Source organism: Callospermophilus lateralis, chromosome 7 (assembly GCF_048772815.1).
Source record: "Callospermophilus lateralis isolate mCalLat2 chromosome 7, mCalLat2.hap1, whole genome shotgun sequence".
Taxonomy (NCBI): domain Eukaryota; kingdom Metazoa; phylum Chordata; class Mammalia; order Rodentia; family Sciuridae; genus Callospermophilus; species Callospermophilus lateralis.
Window position 1 is genome coordinate 106,934,102 of NC_135311.1, and position 19,862 is coordinate 106,953,963.

Sequence of the window (19,862 nt, forward strand, 5' to 3'; positions counted from 1 at the left end):
TTACCTCTCCCTCTTGTCTATAGCTGAACCATCTCTTGTGGTTCGATTAAAGTATTTTCCTAACTTTTATGATCCCTATTTTTCCCCCACCTTGTGTGGTCTACATTTTCATTGTCCTTAAGTGGTTATCCTTTCACGTTGATGGGCTCTTCAAGTGCAAATAATTCTTCTCAGGTTCTTAACATGGAATTGATTATCCTCACAGCATTCTGTGAGTAGGAATTATTTACTTCAAGTCACAGATGAGGAAATGGGCTCATAGAAGTAAAGTTAATTTACCCAGGATCGTTCAGAAGTAAGGGATCTAGTTCAGATGCCACCTCCTCTCAAAAACCTTCCATGGTTACACCTGAAGTGGTCTCTCTTGCTCCTGAAATCCTATAGCTGTTATTCCTCCATATTCATCTCCATGTTGGAATTCTCGGGTTAGCTCCTCATGAACTATTTTGTTTCTGCATCTGGATGCTCATTCACCTATGTCCCCAGAACCTAGCCTTGGTTTTACAGAGTATAAATTTTCAATAAGTGTTATGCTGACACATAGGAGGAAAAGCTCTAGACCTGGGTTACATTGTTGAGGTTCTCATATATTCATGTTAATGCTGATAATTTCTGACCTTGCATAATGGTGAACTGTCCAGGGTGGGGACTTCATGTGATCTGCTCCTCCTTTATCCCTGGGCCTGATTGATACATGGATGTATGCAGAGACTTCACCATTTGGAAACCCATTTATTTTTTAATCTGCATTTTGAAAGAGTTGAAGGAGGTGATCTGAGGATTGTTCTCTATCCAAATATCACCTAGTTTTGTAAGTCTAAATGACTCCTTCTCTGTACAAAATCCACACCAACACAATATTGAGCTACACACTTTCAGCTTAGGAAAGTAAAGCACAGCTTGTCATTTCCAGTTTGGTGGTTGCATCTTAAACTTTCTCCATTGAACTTGTCAAACTGAAAGCTAGCTCAGGAGCTCTGCCTCCAACACATTATCAAAAGTCCTAGTACCACCCTCTCGTCTGCTCTCTTCTACATGTGTGTGCATGCGCGCATGCTCACACACACACTGTGTGCACACCATGTCAAGATAATTTCATTTGAAATACTTCCTTTAAGTTTTATATTTTAGATCTTTTTTTCTAACCTTAGAAAGAATCAGCAATTATTTGTAGGAGAGAAGCTATTGCTCTTTTGGAAATGCCCAAGTCCCCACTGTTATTCAGGCCTAACCCATTGGATGTATATTATAGCTACAAAGTGAATAAGAACAGGTCATTCTTGTGAGAACAGAACCCAAGGATTATTCCTCTGGTCTGTGGGAAGGGTTATTTTTATCAGTAGGAGGTTATTTAATAAGGCCACCTCTTTTTTCCTGGGTATTTCCTTTATACTCATACCCTGCTTAAGTCATTTCTTTGTTTTTGAAATTAAATCTTTTTCACCTTATTCTTAAAGTGATAAAATGATTTAGGTACATTGATAATACCAAGTATAATGTCCCATTCTTTGAGTGCCTAGGGTGACAGCATAGTTTGGTGAATTGTGTGACTTTCCTGCTGTCATCCCTAAAACTTTGGTTATGGAGGAGAGGCCTGAGCTTGGAGACTAAGATCTTGCTCGCCTTTCCTTCCCCTGTCATGGAATGGCTGAGGGCCAAATAGGTGTTTCTGACTCAAGTCCCACCTTTGATAATCTGGGCCTCCATTCCTAAGACCAGTTGGAAAGACTTAGCATTTGAGTACATTCATTAATAAGCATCCTTCTCAGCTTTACTAACAAGTTGTAAGGAGATGGCCTTACGCCTCACCCACCATGGCCTGGGTGAGGTGTAAGGCCATCTTAACACAGACAAACACATTCATGCATGAAGACCCTTGGAGACTGGATTTAACCAACTACGGGATGTATCATGCTTTGGGTAACATGCTAGAGACTGCACTTAAAGTACAACAGTGGCAGTCTTTGGGGAGTGTAAGAAACAATGGTTCTCAATTCAAGCCCAGAACACAAACTATTTTACCACAGGGGGCCAATTCCAGAGTGGGTTCAGATTTCTATCTCTGGAGCCCTAGCATTTGAACTTTTACTTTTGACATCTCCCGTGAGAGACAGATCTGGGAAGTATAGTTTGAAATCTGTACAGAAACAAAACAAAACAAAACTCTTACAGATTCTCTGAGGTTGCACTTAAACAATGAGAGAGTGAGGAGAAATCATATTGTTTTGTATTGATGTAGCACTTTACAGTTTGTAGCACACTTCAGTACATGTTTTAAGCACATTGGAAGTTTTCCATTCCTGGCTGTTCCTCAGACCTGCGCTTTGGGCAGGCCTTACCCATGTTTTGGGTTTGAGTTTCCTCATCTGTGAAATGAGAGTTGGACCAGTTGGTTACTGAAATTCCTCCTTCTATGATTTAATACAATTAAAAAGGCAGTAATTGTTACTCATTACTCTTCCCATATCTACCTTACTTAGCCTGTCTTGCGTCAGGACTGTGGGGAGTTCCATGCCCTTCCAGCTTAGACCTTACCTTTAAAGGGATATTATCCCTCTTGTGCCACTGTTGTCTGAGCTGGCAGAAACCCAACAGGTTTTCCTGGGAAGATACTTGGCTTATAAAGATCTGTATTATTGAGGGGGTTCATATACCAGTTAAATTCAGACCAGATGACAGTTTAGTGGCTGTCCAATTCCAAGAGTCTAGAATTCCATAAAGCCTACCCTCTAAGTTGAACTTTGACCCCTAAGTGAATTCATTTGGGTGCTGTTTCAGCACTTTTTGTGACAGTGTTTTTAGCAAATACCCTCCATCCTAGAGGTGGATCTGCCCTGCTTCTTAATCTCAGGATCTGTGCATGCAGGGCAATAATACTTTTCTTTTTTAACTGGTCTGGCCTCAGTCATTTTCTAGAATTTGAGGTTTGGGGCTTTTTAACCATTTTGATTCATGATTAACGTTGTTCTCTTGATATGCATTTTAGAAGACAAATCTGACCTTGAAAACAGTGTGATGCAGAAGAAAATAAAAATCCCCAAACTTTCCCTCAATCACATAGAAGAAGATGGGGAGGTTAAAGATTATGGGGAAGAAGATTTACAACTTAGACACATCAAGGTAACAAAATCTTTGCTCTTCTTAGAAGTATGTGGGACATTTTTATATTTCTCATAGCTAAAGAATTTTAATCTGGCCTCCTTCCCCACATAAATGTCCCCTGGTGTCATAGTTCAAGATTTTTTCAGGGTGGAGGAGACTTGGGACAGCTAATGTGCATTTGCCTCGCTGGCCCACTTTCCAGGGAGCCCTGATTTATGCTGTGCCACCAAGCACAGTCCCGTTTGCACAGTCTGTGCAGTGTCATCGCTGCTAGGGGTTTGGAACAATGTGTTTCTTCCTGATCACAGCTCTGGAGAGGTCACTGCTGAGTTCCAGGAACATTAAGAAGCTCTTGGTCTTGAGCAGCAGTTTAGAGCTAGTCTCTCTCAGATGGCCCAAATAGCTAAGGGTGGACTCATTGTGAAAAGATGTTAGCAAGGACCACAGAGGGCATTTATGGGACCCTGGTTTGGATGAAGACTTTTACATGAGGTGGCATTTCCTTGCTATAGGCCCCATTTGGCCTCCTGCTGCCTTCACTTTGAACACCTGCTAGAAATTTTGTTCAGCAAGCTAGCTGTTTTGTTTTGTGCAGTGAGTATCCCAGAGGAAGGGAGAGGGAAAAGAAGGAAAAAGGGTGACTTCTGCATTGAACATGATCTGATTTGGTACAGAAGGTCAAGGCTGTTCCAAAGGCCTACTGCAAAATATGATGTTGAGTTCAATTCATGCCACTTGTGGCACCTCTGCTGTGGCCCCTTAGGTCATGCAGATTACCCAGAGATTAGCTAGACCCTAGACCCAGGGTCTCAGGGTATAGCGATGTGTAAGTGATCATTACAATTTAAGCTGCTAAAATCATCTATACTAGGAGTACTTTATCACTGCAGATAAAAGGACATAGTATTTCATCCTGTTACTCAATCTCATAGTCATGGCTTTGTTTTGTTTTGTTTCCCTTTAATTTCCCAAAACTCAGTGAAAGGTTAAGATAGGCCTGCCCAAGGTAGTTAAGTTGTCCAGAATCTTGTGTCCTCAGTTGTCTGCACCTCCCACACATGCCCTCAGTCAGGAGAGCTCCTAACCTCCAGCCCTGGGTGAAGAGTTCAGCTGGTCCTGTAACTCCCAGTTCCCTCAGTGCAAGCTTTGTCTCCTTGAGCAGGAATTTCCTCAGGCAGCTAAGTCCCCAACCCTGGATAGTCATGGGTAATCCTCTTCTAAGTGAACATTCCCCTCTGAACCCACTGTCTTGATGAGGGAGAGGCTGATAGATGTGGGGGAAGGAGCCTTGTAGGAAATTCAGTACAAATGCTGGTTCTAACTCTGTTCTTTAACTCACCATGTGATACTGAGTGTGGTTATTCCCATCTCTGGGCCTCAATTTCCTCATCTGTAAAGTGAGGGAAACTGAGTACCCTCCAATACTAGCATTCTTTGAAGTTTTCAGTTGAGTAAACATTTAACAAGATCCTGCCAAGTGCCAATTCTGAGTGAGTAGGCAGTGGAGAAACAGAAAATAAGACATTTTTACTGTCCTATATTAAAGTGGATTAGAGTTTTTAACATTCTTACCAAATAAAGCATTCTTGAAAAGGTTACATTGGTAGAGTGGCCTTTTTTATTTTCTTATGTTGTTGTGGAAGAGATTTGAGTGTCATTCCCCTGTGATGGTGAGGCCTGTCCTGCTTTTTCCCTAATTCTTTGCAAATATATATTGATCACCCCTCAAGAGCAAGTGACTGCCTAGGCATCGTGGATGTGGGGAGCTGGGGAATTTGGAAGGGTGGCCATGGTATATACATCCAAGAGGCAGAGTGCTGGAATGGAAAAAGTGCTGGCCTGGGAAACCAGAGCCTTGGTTTTGCCACCAACTGACCATATGACTTTGGGCAAGCCCCTTCCACACTCTGGACCTCCGTTTTCCCACTTGTAAAATGAAGGGCTTTTACTGAGTGTTTACACAGCTGTCTACAAACACTGATGTTCTGTGGTTCTGTGATTCTAGGATTGTCTGGGGAAATATTGAGCTGCAGTCCAAGAAAGTCCCAGCTGCCCTTGCCTGAACTGATTCTCGTTGTCCTACACAGAGACCTGAGGGGCGGAAGCCGAGCGAAGTGGCGCACAAGAGCATCGAGGCAGTGGTGGCTCGGCTAGAGAAGCAGAACGGCCTGAGCCTGGGCCACAGCACTTGCCCTGAGGAGGTCTTCGTGGAGGCCTCCCCAGGCACAGAGGACATGGACAGTCTAGAGGATGCTGTTGTGCCCCGGGCTCTGTATGAAGAGTTGCTGCGCAACTACCAGCAGCAACAGGAGGAGATGCGCCACCTCCAGCAGGAGCTGGAGAGGACTCGGAGGCAGCTGGTGCAGCAGGCCAAGAAGCTCAAGGAGTATGGGGCACTCGTGTCTGAAATGAAGGAGCTCCGCGACCTCAACCGGAGGCTCCAGGATGTGTTGCTCCTACGGCTTGGCAGTGGTGAGTGCCCCAGCAGACCACCTACCACTCCAAATGGGGACATTTTTTTTCGGCTCCTCTTCCAGGAGGGCTAAACAGAGAGACAGGCCAAGGCAAGGGGCAGAAGCCAGGGAGGGACAGAGACCGGGCTCTGCAGTTCCCTAAGGACAAGTCACTTCCCTCTCTCAGTATATCTGATAGGAGCTCATGGATGCAGCAGTGGGCACACTGTGATGGGAACACTGGGGAATGTGACTTAGAGAATAGAGGCTGACAAAACATTTGTTACTGCTAATTTATGCATTCTTTTAGCAAGAGGCATTGCCAGGCATTATAAAATCCCTCTCCAAAGAGGTCTCAGGTCAGTAAAGAGAACTAGACATGATCGTTATATTCTAGTTAGTCAGAAAGTAATTGAGGCCACAGAAGGGATGCTGGAAGTTCAGGGTGTGGAGTGGTTATTTGTAACTGAGGGCATGAGGAGAACTTCAGGAAGGAACTGGGCCTTGGACAGGTGGGCACTATTCTTGAAGGTGGGCACTATTTCAAGGCACAGGAGGAGGCCAAGGGCAGTACACATGAGTATGGGAAAACACCTAGACTGTACTAAAAAGGGTACTGCAGATGTGCTCTGAGTGTGGATGGTAGAAGGCCTTGAAATCTGGGTGGCTTAGACTCCATTGTGCAGGAATGGAAAGTACTGAAAAGCTTTTGAGCAGGGAGGTACATGACTAGAAAGATGTATAAAATTCCTTTGGTTTGCTCATAGAAGGACTTAATAGCCTTTTTATATTGTACCAGATTCCAACTAACCAAGCTTTTAGGTTTTTTTCATCTGAAGTGATTTAGAAGCAGGAAGGAGGGGAAATCTGAAAGGTAGCAGCCTTGACAATAGGGAGAAATGTGTGCTTACCAGAGAGGACAAGACAGAAAAGCTCCTTCAGAATACAAGAATCCACAACTGTGAAGGGCAGAGAGCAGTCCATACTGAGAAGATCACTGTAACACAACTGCATAGCCTCCATGGCCCCTGAAGACAATAATTAACCCCAGTCAGGGTGCTTTGCTTGAAAAGGGGAGTAATCTAGTCCAGAAACACAGGTCTGTTCTCAAAGTTTAAATCAAATACTTCATTCAAGTAGATTTCCATGATCTAGGTAATATATTTATGTGCAAAGCTCCTTTCCTTTTTTATTTGTTTAGATAATTGTGCTTTTACCTGCCTTATACTTGCTGGTACTTTTTGCCTCTTAAAGTATGTCCCCAAGGTATTGTCTCAATAGCTCAAGGAGTCAGAGAGAGGCCTTTTCATGCACCTGCGACAGAGAAGGAGACTAGAGTAGGACATGCTAGAGTTACTCAGCAAGGTGGAGGCAGAGCTGTGTCTCAGACTACATTACCTGATTCTTGGGTAGTAACTTTCCCACTCCCCACCGCTGCCTTCACCTCAACCATGGTCCCCAAAATCTTAGCCCATCAAGGTTCACAATGATACTGGAGGTCACAAGTGATTTGTAACTTCAGAAATATTGAAGTTCTTTATTCAAAAAAAATTTCAAAGAGAAACCACAAATGGAAAAATTTGAGAAAGCTGTGTTCATCTTAGAGTGGGTGTGAAGGATGGTGAAAGAACTGAAATTTTCAGAGAGAGAAAAAAAAAATGTTTCCTGATCTTCAAGTGAATAATTTGTATGTTCACTGTGCTGTATGTGTTATGTCTTTTGTGAACTTCTTGGTGGAGGATGAGGCACACTAACAACAAAACCTCTCCTCACCATTATTTCACCGCCCCGGGAAACTACCTGTTTTGCATGGTCATGAACTGAGTTTAAACTCTAGAAACCACTCCTGAACCTCGGCAATGAGACACTGCATTTAGCAAGAGCATATGCTTTTTTTCATCCTAAAGTATGTAGACAGACCTGACTCTGGCCATAGTTTTTGTGTCTTGACTTTCCTGGCTCTGCCATCCCTGTGAGGGCGGGTGGCTAGCTCTTCCCTGTTCTGAGTCACAGATATCATCACAACAGGATGAGCTAAAGCCACAGTATGCTTGGAGATCCTACCATGTGCAGTACCCTGTGCTCTCAGGGTTGTGGGCATCCATTGTCCCCAGCCTGGAAAGCTTAACATCTATTGATTAGCACATATTAACTGAAGAATGGTAATATAAGTTCTAAGAAAAATCCACAAAGGTCATAGTAATAAAAGGGTCTCTATCAATAAGAGGCATCTGTATATTTTTACGGAAAGAGTATAATCTTTGGAACCAGGTAGGCCTGGATTCAAATCCCAACTTCCCTACTTCCCAACTCTGGCTTTGGAAACCTTTCATTCCTTCCTCTCTTTCTTCCTTCCCTTGTTCCTCTTCTTTCCTATAAATATTTATTGGTCTCGTGCTGCATACCAGTTCTTTGCCTAGTGGTAAATGAGAGTTCTGTTTATTTGGGATACAGTCCTTGCCCTCTGCCCTTTAGAAGCTCCGGAGTTTGGTGAGGGAGACAGACACCGAATCAATAATGGCACATTACACAGATGCCACCATAGAGACAAAAGCACAGAGGGCTAGGCATAGCTGAAAAGGGACCCCAGAAAATTCTTGGGGTGAGGGAAGAATGGCTTCCTGAAGAAAAAGACTTCTAAGCTGAAATTTGAAGGGTGAGTTTTTTCATCCAGGCTAGAGTGAGTAGGGGAAGCATGAGGGGCAGTCTAAGCAGAGAGCCCTTCTCTGAACCTCAGTATCCTCATCTATAAAATGTGACTTTCTCTTTACAACCTTGTGACATATAGCATAGTGCCTGGCATTCTGGTAGGTACTCAGTTACTGTTAGGACCTTTTCCATGACATTTAGTGGAGGAACTAAGACTGGGCCAGGTTTGGCTTTTAACTCTGTCTCCCCCAATCAGCAGTTTGCTGTATGATCATAGACAGGTTAACTCACTTTTCTGCCTCTCATGACCTTTTTCTGTAAAAGAAGATAAAGGGGTTATATATGTTTGTTCAGTGTTTATTCAATTATTCAGCTGGCATCAACCAAATATTTTCTGAGCCTAGGAACTTGGGAGATAGAAAGAAATCAAAAACATCAGAAGGTAGGCAGAGGGTGGGGATGGAGGTAAACGTGATTAAAATTTATAATAAACAGTAGTGGAGAAGAGGCTAGCATTTTAAGGTGGAGCTCTCTTTCTTGGTGAGTCTAGGAAGACAGCCCTACTCTACCAGCTCTTGATCTGTAAACAACACCAAGAAATAAAGCAGACAGAAAGTGAGTGAGAGACCCTTGATCAACTCTCAATTCCATGTGTGTTCTAGGGAACACATTCTGGCTTGATGTGCAGCTGGGCTTTGCCATCTTCCATCCCCTAGGCCTGGCGTGAGCATTGCTCTTGGAGGTCTGTTCAAGAGTATTTCACCTACCCACTCACCGAGGCACCAGCCCAAAAGCCTTTCTCCACTTTGATACTGGATAACTCATACCCTAATAGGCAAATTCAGAAACCAGGGAGACCATCAGGTCAGGTGATGCTCAGTTTTAAAAGGAACACTCCCTGTCTAGAAGAAGCACTGTAGACTCCTCACACAGTGGGGTCCTGCAGGTGATAAATGGGAAGGAGTGGAGAGCCTGGCCTGGCCTCTTGAGGCTCATGAGGGCCTTGGAGTAGGGAGCTTGGCCTTTAGCAGCCAGGTGTTAAAATGGTTAGGAGGTTGGAGACAGAAGGTAGAGCCCTACACAGAAGTGTGGGGGTACAGCAAGATGGTAGAAGTTGTTGCAAAGACTTCACTAGATGGTTTAATTCTTCATTGTGTATTTATTCAATCTTCTTTTATTTATTTTTCAAAAATTAAAAAATGTATTTAACCAGAACATGGAGTCATGCTCTACAACATGGAGTCGTAGGACTGTGAAAGAACTGAGAGAGGATGTAGGCTGTTGCCCTTATTTTGCTAATGAAGAAACATGTTCAGAAAGTGTCACTGGTCTATTGCCAGGGGCCTCCTTCCCTGGTCCAGTGTGCTTCTCTCTGAACCCCCACCCATATGGCCTTCTTCTTTAGCCCTTCGATTTCATTGTCACCCACTTGGGGATGACTCTGCAGACCCTAAGTGGGACTCTGCAGTCTTCTTTTTGTAGAACATAATTTTCCTTTTCCATGATCTTAGCATGGGAAACAGCCCTATTTCTAATGGCTCAGGATCTTGCCCCTGTCCCTTGAGTGTCCTTTCTCAAGTATTCTATGACAATGTCAAAATTAAATGAAGAAGCAAATGTAGAATTTAGCCCTGTCACCAGTATACTGTAAGCGTTCAATAATTGCTCTTAGCTTTTCCTTTTTTCCCTTTCCTGCCCACCCTCCCCTGGAGAAGTAAATGCTACAGATGCGGGGAGCATGAAGGTGTTCTGATTGACAGTGCACACACTTGTTGACCTCCTTGGTCATTCATTTAGTCTTTCTTTTCTTCAACAAACATATTGAGCATATCCTTTGTGCCAAGACTGTGTTAGGTGCTGGAAATACAGAAATAAATGAGACAGGGTTCCTTTTTTAAATATTCAGAAGCTAGTATGTGAATATTTTTGAAACCCAACCTCGGTGAATTCCTAGGAGTGAGGGGAAACAGAACAGTAGGGACCCAGGGAGAGGGTAAGCACCGTTGCATGAAAGTGGAATCATCCCTAGGTCCTTTCTCAGTTTCTCCTCAGCCAGTTTCTGTATTCTTAGTAGATAAGGACCAAGGCTTAGGAATCGCCCCCTACCAACCAGTTTTTAACACCATAAGTACCAATTACATAGTGTAATTTCTTTTGGTGTGAGTCAGATAACATTAGTTGAGGTAAGGTGCTAAAGGGCTCTGTGAGGAATATGAAGGAGACATAATCCTTGCTTTCAGGAGACACACAGGTCTAATGGCGGCACCAATTGTACACAGGACACCAGGCAAAATAAAATCAGCGCTGTAATTGCAGGAGGGAGGCAGGTGATAATTTTAGATTTTGTGTGTATTTTAACAAGGAATGTAGGAAGAAATGATGAATTCTGACCAGAAGAGGCACAGATAATAATAATAATAATAATTTACATGTGCATAGCACTGTACATTTTTATCTCATTGGACTAGTCCAGTAGCCTTGCAAGGCCAGGTAAGGATTATTATCTCCATTTGAGAGAAGAGAATGTGAAAAGAAGAGATAATGTCCCTGTTGGCTACATCATAAGCTGGTTAAAATTTTTGAAGAAGGAGAAAGTCATATGGCCTGCATATCTGTCTTGGCTCTTCAGAGCTGGATTGCTAACACCTCTGTAACCCTCTGAGTTTATGCCCTGTGTCTGTCCAAGGTCTGTTAAAATACCAGCTTTGATCTTTAAAATCCTTTGTGGTTGGAGCTGGCTTCTTTAAGCCCAAATCTCTGATGATGCCTTAGAAAAGGCAGCTAATGTCAGCCAAATGCTTCCTGCTGGGTTTCCCCTGTACTGGAGGCTTCAGCAACAGATATTGCTTGGGTTTGAATATCAGTTCTCTTAATTCATTGCCTGTGTAACTTCAAGCAAATAATTTAACACTTCTCGTTCTGTTTTCTGTAAAATGGGTATCATAAAGCCCACCACACCCAGGCAGGACACCCAGCTTGAAGATGAAGAGCCCTGAGGTCAGAAGTATTGGAGACTTAAATTCTGACTCTTCTGGGCTCTTGTTTTGTTACCTTGGGCAAGTTACTTAATTTCCTGGGCCTTAGTGTATAAAACAGTCAATTATAGTACCAACCATATGGTTCTTCAGAGAATTAACTGAACAAGTGCTGTAAAGATGTTTTCCCAGAGGTTGGCACATAGTAGGTACTTGGTAGGTTCTAAATTAAGATGTAAGGTCACGTGAAGATGTTCAAGAAATAATGTGTGTACAGTGTTTGACACTTCACAGGTACTCATCCAACAGCAGAACATAGATGTGGCTGTCTGCCACATCATAATCCTTGGCCAACCCCTACTTCCCCTTCTAAGCTCAGAAGTTGTATTTGACTAGTCCATTTTGTAACTATGCCTGGTCTGTAGTTAGTAAAATTGTCTGCCCTCTCTCCCCCAATTTTCCTGGGCAGAATTTCATCTTCTCATCTCACATTCTCAATCACTCCCTTTGACCTTATCTCTGCTTTGAGACATCACCAGTTACGGCTCAGTTTCCTTTTTGACAGGGATTCTTCCTGAGGTGTGTTTATCTCAGAGCCCTTTTCCATCTCTTCCAGCCCTCAATCATTCTCACCATAGAGCAGGAGCAGGGGGGAAAGTTGGGCTTTGAGAGAGGCTGAAGAGGACAGGCAGGAGCCCCTCAGTCCAGTCAGGTTGTCCTATTGTCGCTGTAGAGGGGAGCCCCACAGTCTGCCTTTCACCTCAGCAGTGCCACAATTCACTGTCCCCTGTACCTTCTCTGCTTTGATGGCAATAAGAGTTCTAATAAGCGCAGTCATTTATCTGAAAGATCTTGGTCATATTCCATTTTGAAGGACGTGTTTTGTGCTGTTGACTGAATCAGAATTAGCCACAGTTCATCCCATTTTATTTATTTATTTATTTTATTTTAAAAGTCAATTTCAGAATATCTGAACAATTTAGGATCCTTCTTCTTCTTTCTTCCCAGTCCATTTTCCTGGGGGCCATGGGGATGAAATTGAGGGACATCTGTCTCTAGGCTATCTCTTTGCTAAGTGCTCAGGTAGTAAGAACACCCAGAGGAAGTTACTAGGTTTTCCCCTCTTGCCAGAGTGAGATGTTCTCCTCCATTAAAATGGGTCTTTGCCTTCAGTTTCATCTTGTTATAGACTTGTTTGCTGCTGGATTTTCTAGTTAGAAAATGCAGGTGGGAAAGAGTTTGATATAGACAAAAGCTGGCTCTTCTGGCACCTCTTGGACCAGATACTGAGGGTTTTTCATATATAAAACAACCTCAGTGGTGGATATGATCATCAGAAGAGGAAATAGGTTCAGAGAGATTTGGTAACTTGCCTAAGGCCACACACCCAGGAAATGGTAGAACAAGGTTTTAGACTGAGGCCTATCTCACTGTTCCATGTATGAGGAAGTTTGATTAGTCACTCAGCCCCTGTGCTTCTGCTGCACCGTCCCCTCCTCTACCTGCCCTCACAATTAGATCTACATGTGCTGCAGTGGGTTTGGGGACTACAGGACCTATGCACTGTAAGATGGATATTTCCTGCTTAATTTAAAAGCTCACCATTTTTTTATAGTTTCTACCTTTCCAGACTACATGGCCTCAAGATGTCACCAGAAAATTTCTAGAGTTTTCATAGAAATTATCTATAGAGAGAACCCAATTCAGTGTTTCAGTCCCTTCTTATTGTTGGGAAAGCTAGAGCCCAGAGAGAGGAAAGGACATGCTGTGCTGTGAGGAATCTGAGTATTTGTTTTTTTTTGTTGTTGTTGTTGTTTTGTTTTTTGTTTTTTGTGAAGCACTAGAAGGTTGATACTTAGTGGATGCAGATGGATGGAATCAGTCTAGCTGCCAGGACTCAGCAAGACCTGGAGGCTGGCCACACCCTCTCTTGCTGCCCCAGGGGTGCTTGGTGGTTAGGAGGGAATTTCTAGGCATCCAGGACCCACCTAGTTCATTCTCATACACTGGCCTCCTAGAATAGAATGCTCTCTTGCTGCCATCTAATGCAGCCCCTCCTGTCACTGCACAGCTCTGGCCATATGGAAATGTTTTTATGCAGAAAACATTTGTTGGATTCTTCCTGTGGCCCTGTGCTTTCCATGGGGAAATGAATAGATAAGATCCTGTCAGTGTCAAAGAGTCAAGAGTTGCATCCTCAGTGGAATACCAAGGACTTAGTTTGATTTATCCAAATGAAGAGGAAGTGAATAGCATCTCAGGCAATCGAAGAGTCTGGACAAGATTTGGAGTTGTGAGAGAGGCAGGGTTACTCAGGGAACTCAGGATAATTTCTGGCCGAACTGCACAGTGAACGTGTGGTAGCAAGTGCAGCGAGACTGGAGAAGTAGCCTCGTTCTGCAGGAGGTTCATGGGGGCTCTCTCCCAGTGGAGTAACCTGGGGTACAGTCTAAGCCCCTGAGTTGCCATTTTCCTCTGAACTAGGCTCATGCCCTGAAAGAAGCATCAACTATGGTCAGGGTCATGGATTAATATGGCAGGGAGACTTCAGCCACATGATCAAACTCTGCCTCTCCGGAACTCTTCCCCTAAGGTGCTCACAATTGCCCACAGCAACACTTCAGGACCCAAGGGCAACCCTACACCATCCATCTCACTTATTCCCACCACAGCCCCTAGCACCCAAACCCAACTAATTCTAGCCCAGGACCAAAGACCATATTACATACATGAAGAGCATGTATAAGGCTTTCCATGCTTCTTTGCACATGCCTTGTGCTGCCCTGAGAATACTAGCTGGGCCAGATAGTTGAATGGGAGGAGGGGGAATAACCACAGTGAAGAAGTCAGATCAGTGTCCACCAGCTAGCTGAGCATAGGCTCAGAACTCCTAGAAGTGAGATGCATCCTTGTGACATTCCCTACCATAACCCATAACCCCACACACATCAGTGAAGTTCCTCACTGTCCTCTAGGAAGGCCAGGGAAGGTCACAGACCAGCCAAGAGTCCCACAGCATGAGCATTAGGTGAAAAGGCTGTGAAATCCCTGGAAGAGCCAGGCTTTGCACAAATTCACAGCCCTGAATTTGAGCACTTACCACCCGTGTCACTTGAGGCACACCACTTTGCCTCACCCAAGACTCTACAAAGATAATAAGATTGATTTTGCAGGACTGCCCCGAGGATTAAGTTCTTTCACTGCACACTTGTTGAACGAGTATTTGATATGAGCCAGGGACATTGTGCTAGCTGCTGGGAACACAGCAGCAAACAAGACTGCGTCCACCCTCTCCTCATGCCCTCGGAGTTTATGTTCTAGTCAGTGATATTGAAAAAATAATCAGGTGATGGTGGGGTGGAAAGTGCTATAGAGATAAAAAAGAGAGACTTTTGATGTATTTAACAGAACATTCCATAGGTGTCAGTCATCTGTCCTCTGCTGTGTCATTTGAAATGGACAGTTATAGTTCCTCCAAGTAGGGGGAAAACATTGACCCCCAAGATGGGGGATGTGAGCCTGCTTCTAACAACTCTTTGCTGTGGTGCTTCACCCCTTTGAAAGGGGGCTGTCAGGTTCAGCCCTGCTCTGCTGCTCCCTGGTTCAGATTCCCAGTGAACAACTACAGCCCCACTGTGGAGGCATCCACGTGAGCTGCCAGAGTCTTGCCCAGTCCAGGCCAAATGCTAGAATTGCTTCTCCTCCTCTGCCCAGCAAAGCCTGCCCCAGCCCTCATTCACAAACAGTGAATGAGTCTGTCTCCCGTCGGAGCCCAGCCAAGCTGCCACTCTTCCCTGAAGTCTTGCAGGTGCTTTTAGCCAGTGGTGGTGCTTCCCTGTCCAAAATGTGCAGATTGTCCACTGCTCACTTTGTGGTCAGTCAGGGAGCCTGTATGTTGCGCTGCTTGTCTTCACCCAAGGGCCTCACACCCAACAAGCTCTTGCCTGTCCTCCAAGCCTCTGCACAGAAGTTTGTGACAGTCCTCCTATAGCCTTCCTTATACCTTTGCTTTCCTTCCACTGTCTTCATCCTAACCCTTGTCGGCTGCAGCTGTAATCTTTTTGGAGCTTCTTTATGCTGCCAGACTGTAAATCAATCAAGGTCACCTATCTGAGGGCAGGCACTTAGTAGATGCAGAATAAACTCTAACTTGAGGATTAAGACCAGATTTGTCTCTGCCCTCACTGGAGCTAAGAAGGAGACTGTGCAGCTATATAGCACAGTCATGGGGGCTCTCTCCCATTGGAGTAACCTGGGTACAGTCTAAGCCCAGAGTGGCTTCCTGGGGCCTTCCTGGGGCTGCATTGATGTCTGCAGAGGCAGATCCACCTGCTCAACTCTGAGTCATCTCCTGTCTCTTTCTAAGCCCTTTATTTACCTCCTTTGTTGTTACCTTGCCATTCCTTTGTTTGTATCCTTCTTGAGAAAGAAGATCATCTTTATTCTACTAAATCTAGAATCTAAACCCCCTCTGTAGGGATTTTTGTATTTTTTTATGCATTTAAGAGTTGACTTCATTCATTTCACATTTTTGAAGAAACTAGAATAGTAGCTATAACAGAAAACCTCCAGAAGTAGAAGGATTTAATCATTCTTTTTAAGACACACTAATATCACATAACAGAACATTCTAAAGGTTATCATTAACCTTTCTATTTCATAAAAAATCAGAAATGCCCAAACATATAGATATTTTAAAGAAATGATGATTTCCAAACCTCCTTCAAATCACACAAGCAGTGACTTTTTCAAAATCTTTTCGGAGGAACTGTATGAGTCCAATTTAGGATAAAACAAGAATAGAGAAGTGTGTCATCTTATTTCTTTGTTGAGCCAATAAACATTTAATACCCTTACTCTGTGCCATGATCCCCATTTTGTGGGCAAAGCCACTGTGTTAAAGAGGTTAAGTTTGTAGGCTACAGAATTAGGATTTGTACTGGATTTTTCCGACACCAAATCCATTGCTCATCCATCAAATCACAGCCATCTGTATATAATAATAATAGCGTTTCACATGTTAAATTCTGAAGTTCTCCAGAACTGGGACTTATTTGATTTGTCCCTGAGTCCCCAGTGCTTCTTACAGAGCCTAGATCCTGGTGTGCCATCAGATTGCGTGATAAGTGAGTTCATGAATGATTGAGTGAAGAGACAAGCACTACCTTTTATACTCCTTTAAAAGCTTCCTTTACTCAGCTGAGAGGTTTCTCTCCATGGAAGGGATATTTCCCCAAAATAAACTTCAAGTGTGTGTCAATACCAGAATGCAAGTGGATCAAAAGGGCTTTCTTTTTTTCCTACTCTTCCCACAAAGTAAAAAAAGTTCCTTTGTTACCTAAAATATCTGCACCAGTTCATACAATGCTGTCTCTTAACGCAAGTGCTTATTATTGTGGCTAATTTGGTCACATGTGTTGGAGGGAGAACAATGCCTCAGAAATTTTTTAAAGCAAAACAGCAATCTGAAGCATTTGTTGTAATGAGATGTAAATTGCCAACATCAGGGAGTGGAGCCCACTAAAATCTACAATGAAGTAATCCCCCCTTCCTTAAATTAAAAGCACTAGAGGCCCTCCCTCCTCTCCCCAAAGAAGCCACATGGTTTTTTGTTCCTTTTCTTCTTGATTCTATGGTGCTGAACTCCAGGCCTTAATTGACTGATTGGTTCCTTCACCCATCTGCCATTTACTGGGCCCCTGGCCTGTGCCTACTGCAGTCCTGGGCTCTTCCAGAGGCCCCTGGAGTCTATACTGGCGCTGGGTAATCCCCACTGCCAAGCAGGGAAGCTGAGGTCACACAGCAGGTAGTCACACCAGGTCTGTTGAAAGGTCCCTTTCAAGATGTGCCTGTGGTGGTCTTCCTAGCCACCCTCCTTGCTGAGGTTGACACGCCAGGGACCTTCCATTTACCTTGCTCTGGGAGGAAAAGGTTCTTGTAGAGAATGGCCACCAGGCACTAAGGCCCAGGCATAAACAGTGCTGACTGAATAAGATTGGTCTATTTCTTAGGAAATAGTTTGCCTTGAGAGCCAGAGATCACACTGAAGTAGCCACAGTATTTGAGAAAGTGCCATCAGTCCCTGAGATTAGCAAGAGCAAAGGAGACAGGGGTGGCAGAGGATTGCAAGGACCTGCTCTGTGCTGGGCTAAGCACCAGAGGCAACAGCAGGCCAGCAAGGGACCTGGCTTACACAGCCCACAGTTTAGCAGAGACAAAAGCAAGCTCAGAAATGTGTATGGGAATGGATGGTGGGGGCTGATTTACCAAGCACCTACTCTGTGCCAGACTCTATGATAATCCCCTTATCTATGTGTTTTACTCATTTAATTTTCACTTCTGCCTAGATGCAGTTGTCATTCCTCCATTCAGGGAAGGCCAGAAGGTCAGAAAGGTTAAGTAATTATTTATGTGTAAAGTATCTCTTGAAGATAGAATTTGAACCAGGTGCTAGGTGAGCCCTGGTCTCTGACATAAAAAGACACAGTTTGTGCCTGCCCTGAGCCCCACAGTGTAGTCAGGAGACATACAGAGGAACAAATGAGACATCTGATGAGTCTGGCAGAACAGGGATGGGGCAGGAAGAATGTAAGAATCTAAGGAGCTCCACCACCTGAAGAAATCACAGCCACCTGAACAGTGGGGGGCCAGCCCTGTACTTAAGCCCCAGTAGCAGCTCTGGCCCCAAATCCTAAGCCAAGGGGTGGAGGGAATTACTTATTCCTGTTGGAGGGGACAGGACAGCCTCATGGTGGAGGTGGCATTTATGTCAGGCCTTGAATCACTTGGGGAACTTGGGTAGGTGGACAGGGCGAAGTACAAGCAAAGCCTTCCAGGTGAGAAAGAATGTTGTGTGAGTCTGGAGAGAGTTAAACAGGCCACTTGGACTAGAGTGGTGCCTGACTATGGGGAGGGGACCAACAAGGCATGCAGCCAGAGAGGTGACTCTCTCGAGCCCTGCTCCTTCTGGTGCCCCCCAGATGTCCCTCTGTGCATAGTGTGGCAGCACCATTCATTGTCCATAACTGCTGCCCTCTGAACTGTCCACTCTCCTGTCTAGAGGCTTCTGATTTCTACTTAGTTCTGATTTCTACTTCTTGGGCTGCAAGAAAGATTATAGATGTTCAAGAGAAGAGTTTCCCACCTCTGACCCCAGGCATCCTCACTTGGCATCAGGGCTTTATTTCAGAATCTTTACTCCAGCCCATTAAAGACCCCACCACCAGAACTCTCTCTCCTCTCCCATGCGATGAAGAATTTCTTGAGTCTGTCATGCTCCAGGCACTGCCCTGGGTCCCAAAGGGAGAAAAACTTTGTTCTTAAAGAGCTTCACAGTCTACCTTTAAAAAAAGACAAGGTGATGAAACAAATACGATTTGTTAGTATTTACAATGTAGGAACCTCTATTGTAGAGCAACACCTCACAAAGAAGACACCTGAGCAGCTGGGTGGTCCCAAAGTCTGACTAGGAACTGGGCAAGACAGATGTGCAAGCCTTTAAGGCCCAGGCAGCAGCACAGAGGCCTGAGACAATACAGCACTCGAGAAATCTTAGCAAAAGTGAATATCAGTGAGGAGCAAGACATGAGCCCTGTAGGCTGAGAGAAGGCAGTTGTCCTGAGGCATTATGTGGGACTTACTGTTGAGGGGAGTGGGGATCCTAAGCAAGGAAGGACAGCTCATATGGAAGATCTCCCTAGCAGCCATTTTGGAGACAAACGGCAGAAAACCAGACTCAAGATGTAAGTGAACTAGATTCCTTCCTTTGTTCAATAACCTTCTCTAGTAGAAGGAAAAGAAGGATTCAGAGGGTCATTGTCTTGCCAAAGATCACCTGAAAGATAGCAGCAGCATAGACCTCCTCATCTCAGCCTATTCCTTTTTCCTGTCTCTGAACATCAGAGCAGCGAGACCTCAGACACCAACTCAGCCATGTGCTTTAGGGGAAACTAAAGTAATTACCTTTGTCCAGTTCTGAGAAAAAAAATTAAACACTCTACTTGTTTGTATCTCCGAGATTCAACTCAAGGTCAAGTACAAAGGGGAAACATTGGCACATGTTTCTGAAATTTTAGAATTATTCATTCATTGTTGCCATTCTTTTATTCCTGTAGCAAACATTTAGAGAGAACCTACTCTGAGGCATGTGCTCGGAGCAAAAGGAAAAATTAGAGGTGGGCCCAGCCCTTGAATAGGTCAGAAACGGTTGAGAGATGCTAGTAGAATGATTATACTGTTGGATCTTCACTCTGCCGATTTTGCATCTGCAATTCATTTACCTGTGATAACAATTCAAACAAGGCTGAGCCAGGAATGCAACCTGAATTCTCTCTACCAAGATGAAGTAAGCTCTTCCATCTGCACCTTGCATTCCCTAGCCATCTTACATTCAGCAGTGTGCAAACTTCATGTTTAAATCTGTACAGACTATACAGATTCTATCTTGCAAGAGGCCGCTGCCAGCAATTCAGGATTGATATTCTCATTCTGGGAAGCCCTGTCAGAAGAAATTTTAGTAACAAAACCACTAACACTCCTCTAGCACCAACCAAAGTCTAGGATATGGCAACTGAATACAGAGTTGCAACCTGATTGTTTATGCAGGAGGATTTAGTATATAAGGAGCTTTATGCCCATTTGTCAACTCAGGATAAGGGAAGACTGGACTCTGAATTTATCAAAA

The 19,862-nt window shown here is 44.1% G+C and overlaps 2 protein-coding genes across 3 annotated transcripts in view; both read left to right on the plus strand.

Moving 5' to 3' along the window:
- The window catches only part of Agbl4 (AGBL carboxypeptidase 4), a 1,194,123-nt gene that overhangs the window by 973,729 nt on the left and 200,532 nt on the right, over positions 1–19,862 (plus strand). The gene's annotated exons all lie outside the window — the stretch shown is intronic.
- Positions 1–19,862, plus strand: part of Bend5 (BEN domain containing 5) — a 46,290-nt gene that overhangs the window by 12,081 nt on the left and 14,347 nt on the right. Inside the window, exons 2-3 of one of the 2 annotated variants that reach the window (XM_076862787.2) lie at positions 2,987–3,120; positions 5,190–5,574. In XM_076862787.2, coding sequence (XP_076718902.1) covers positions 2,987–3,120; positions 5,190–5,574 — 519 coding nt within the window. Of the gene's footprint in view, positions 1–2,986; positions 3,121–5,107; positions 5,575–19,862 lie in introns of those variants that run through there. The other variant, XM_076862788.1, reaches the window with a different exon arrangement.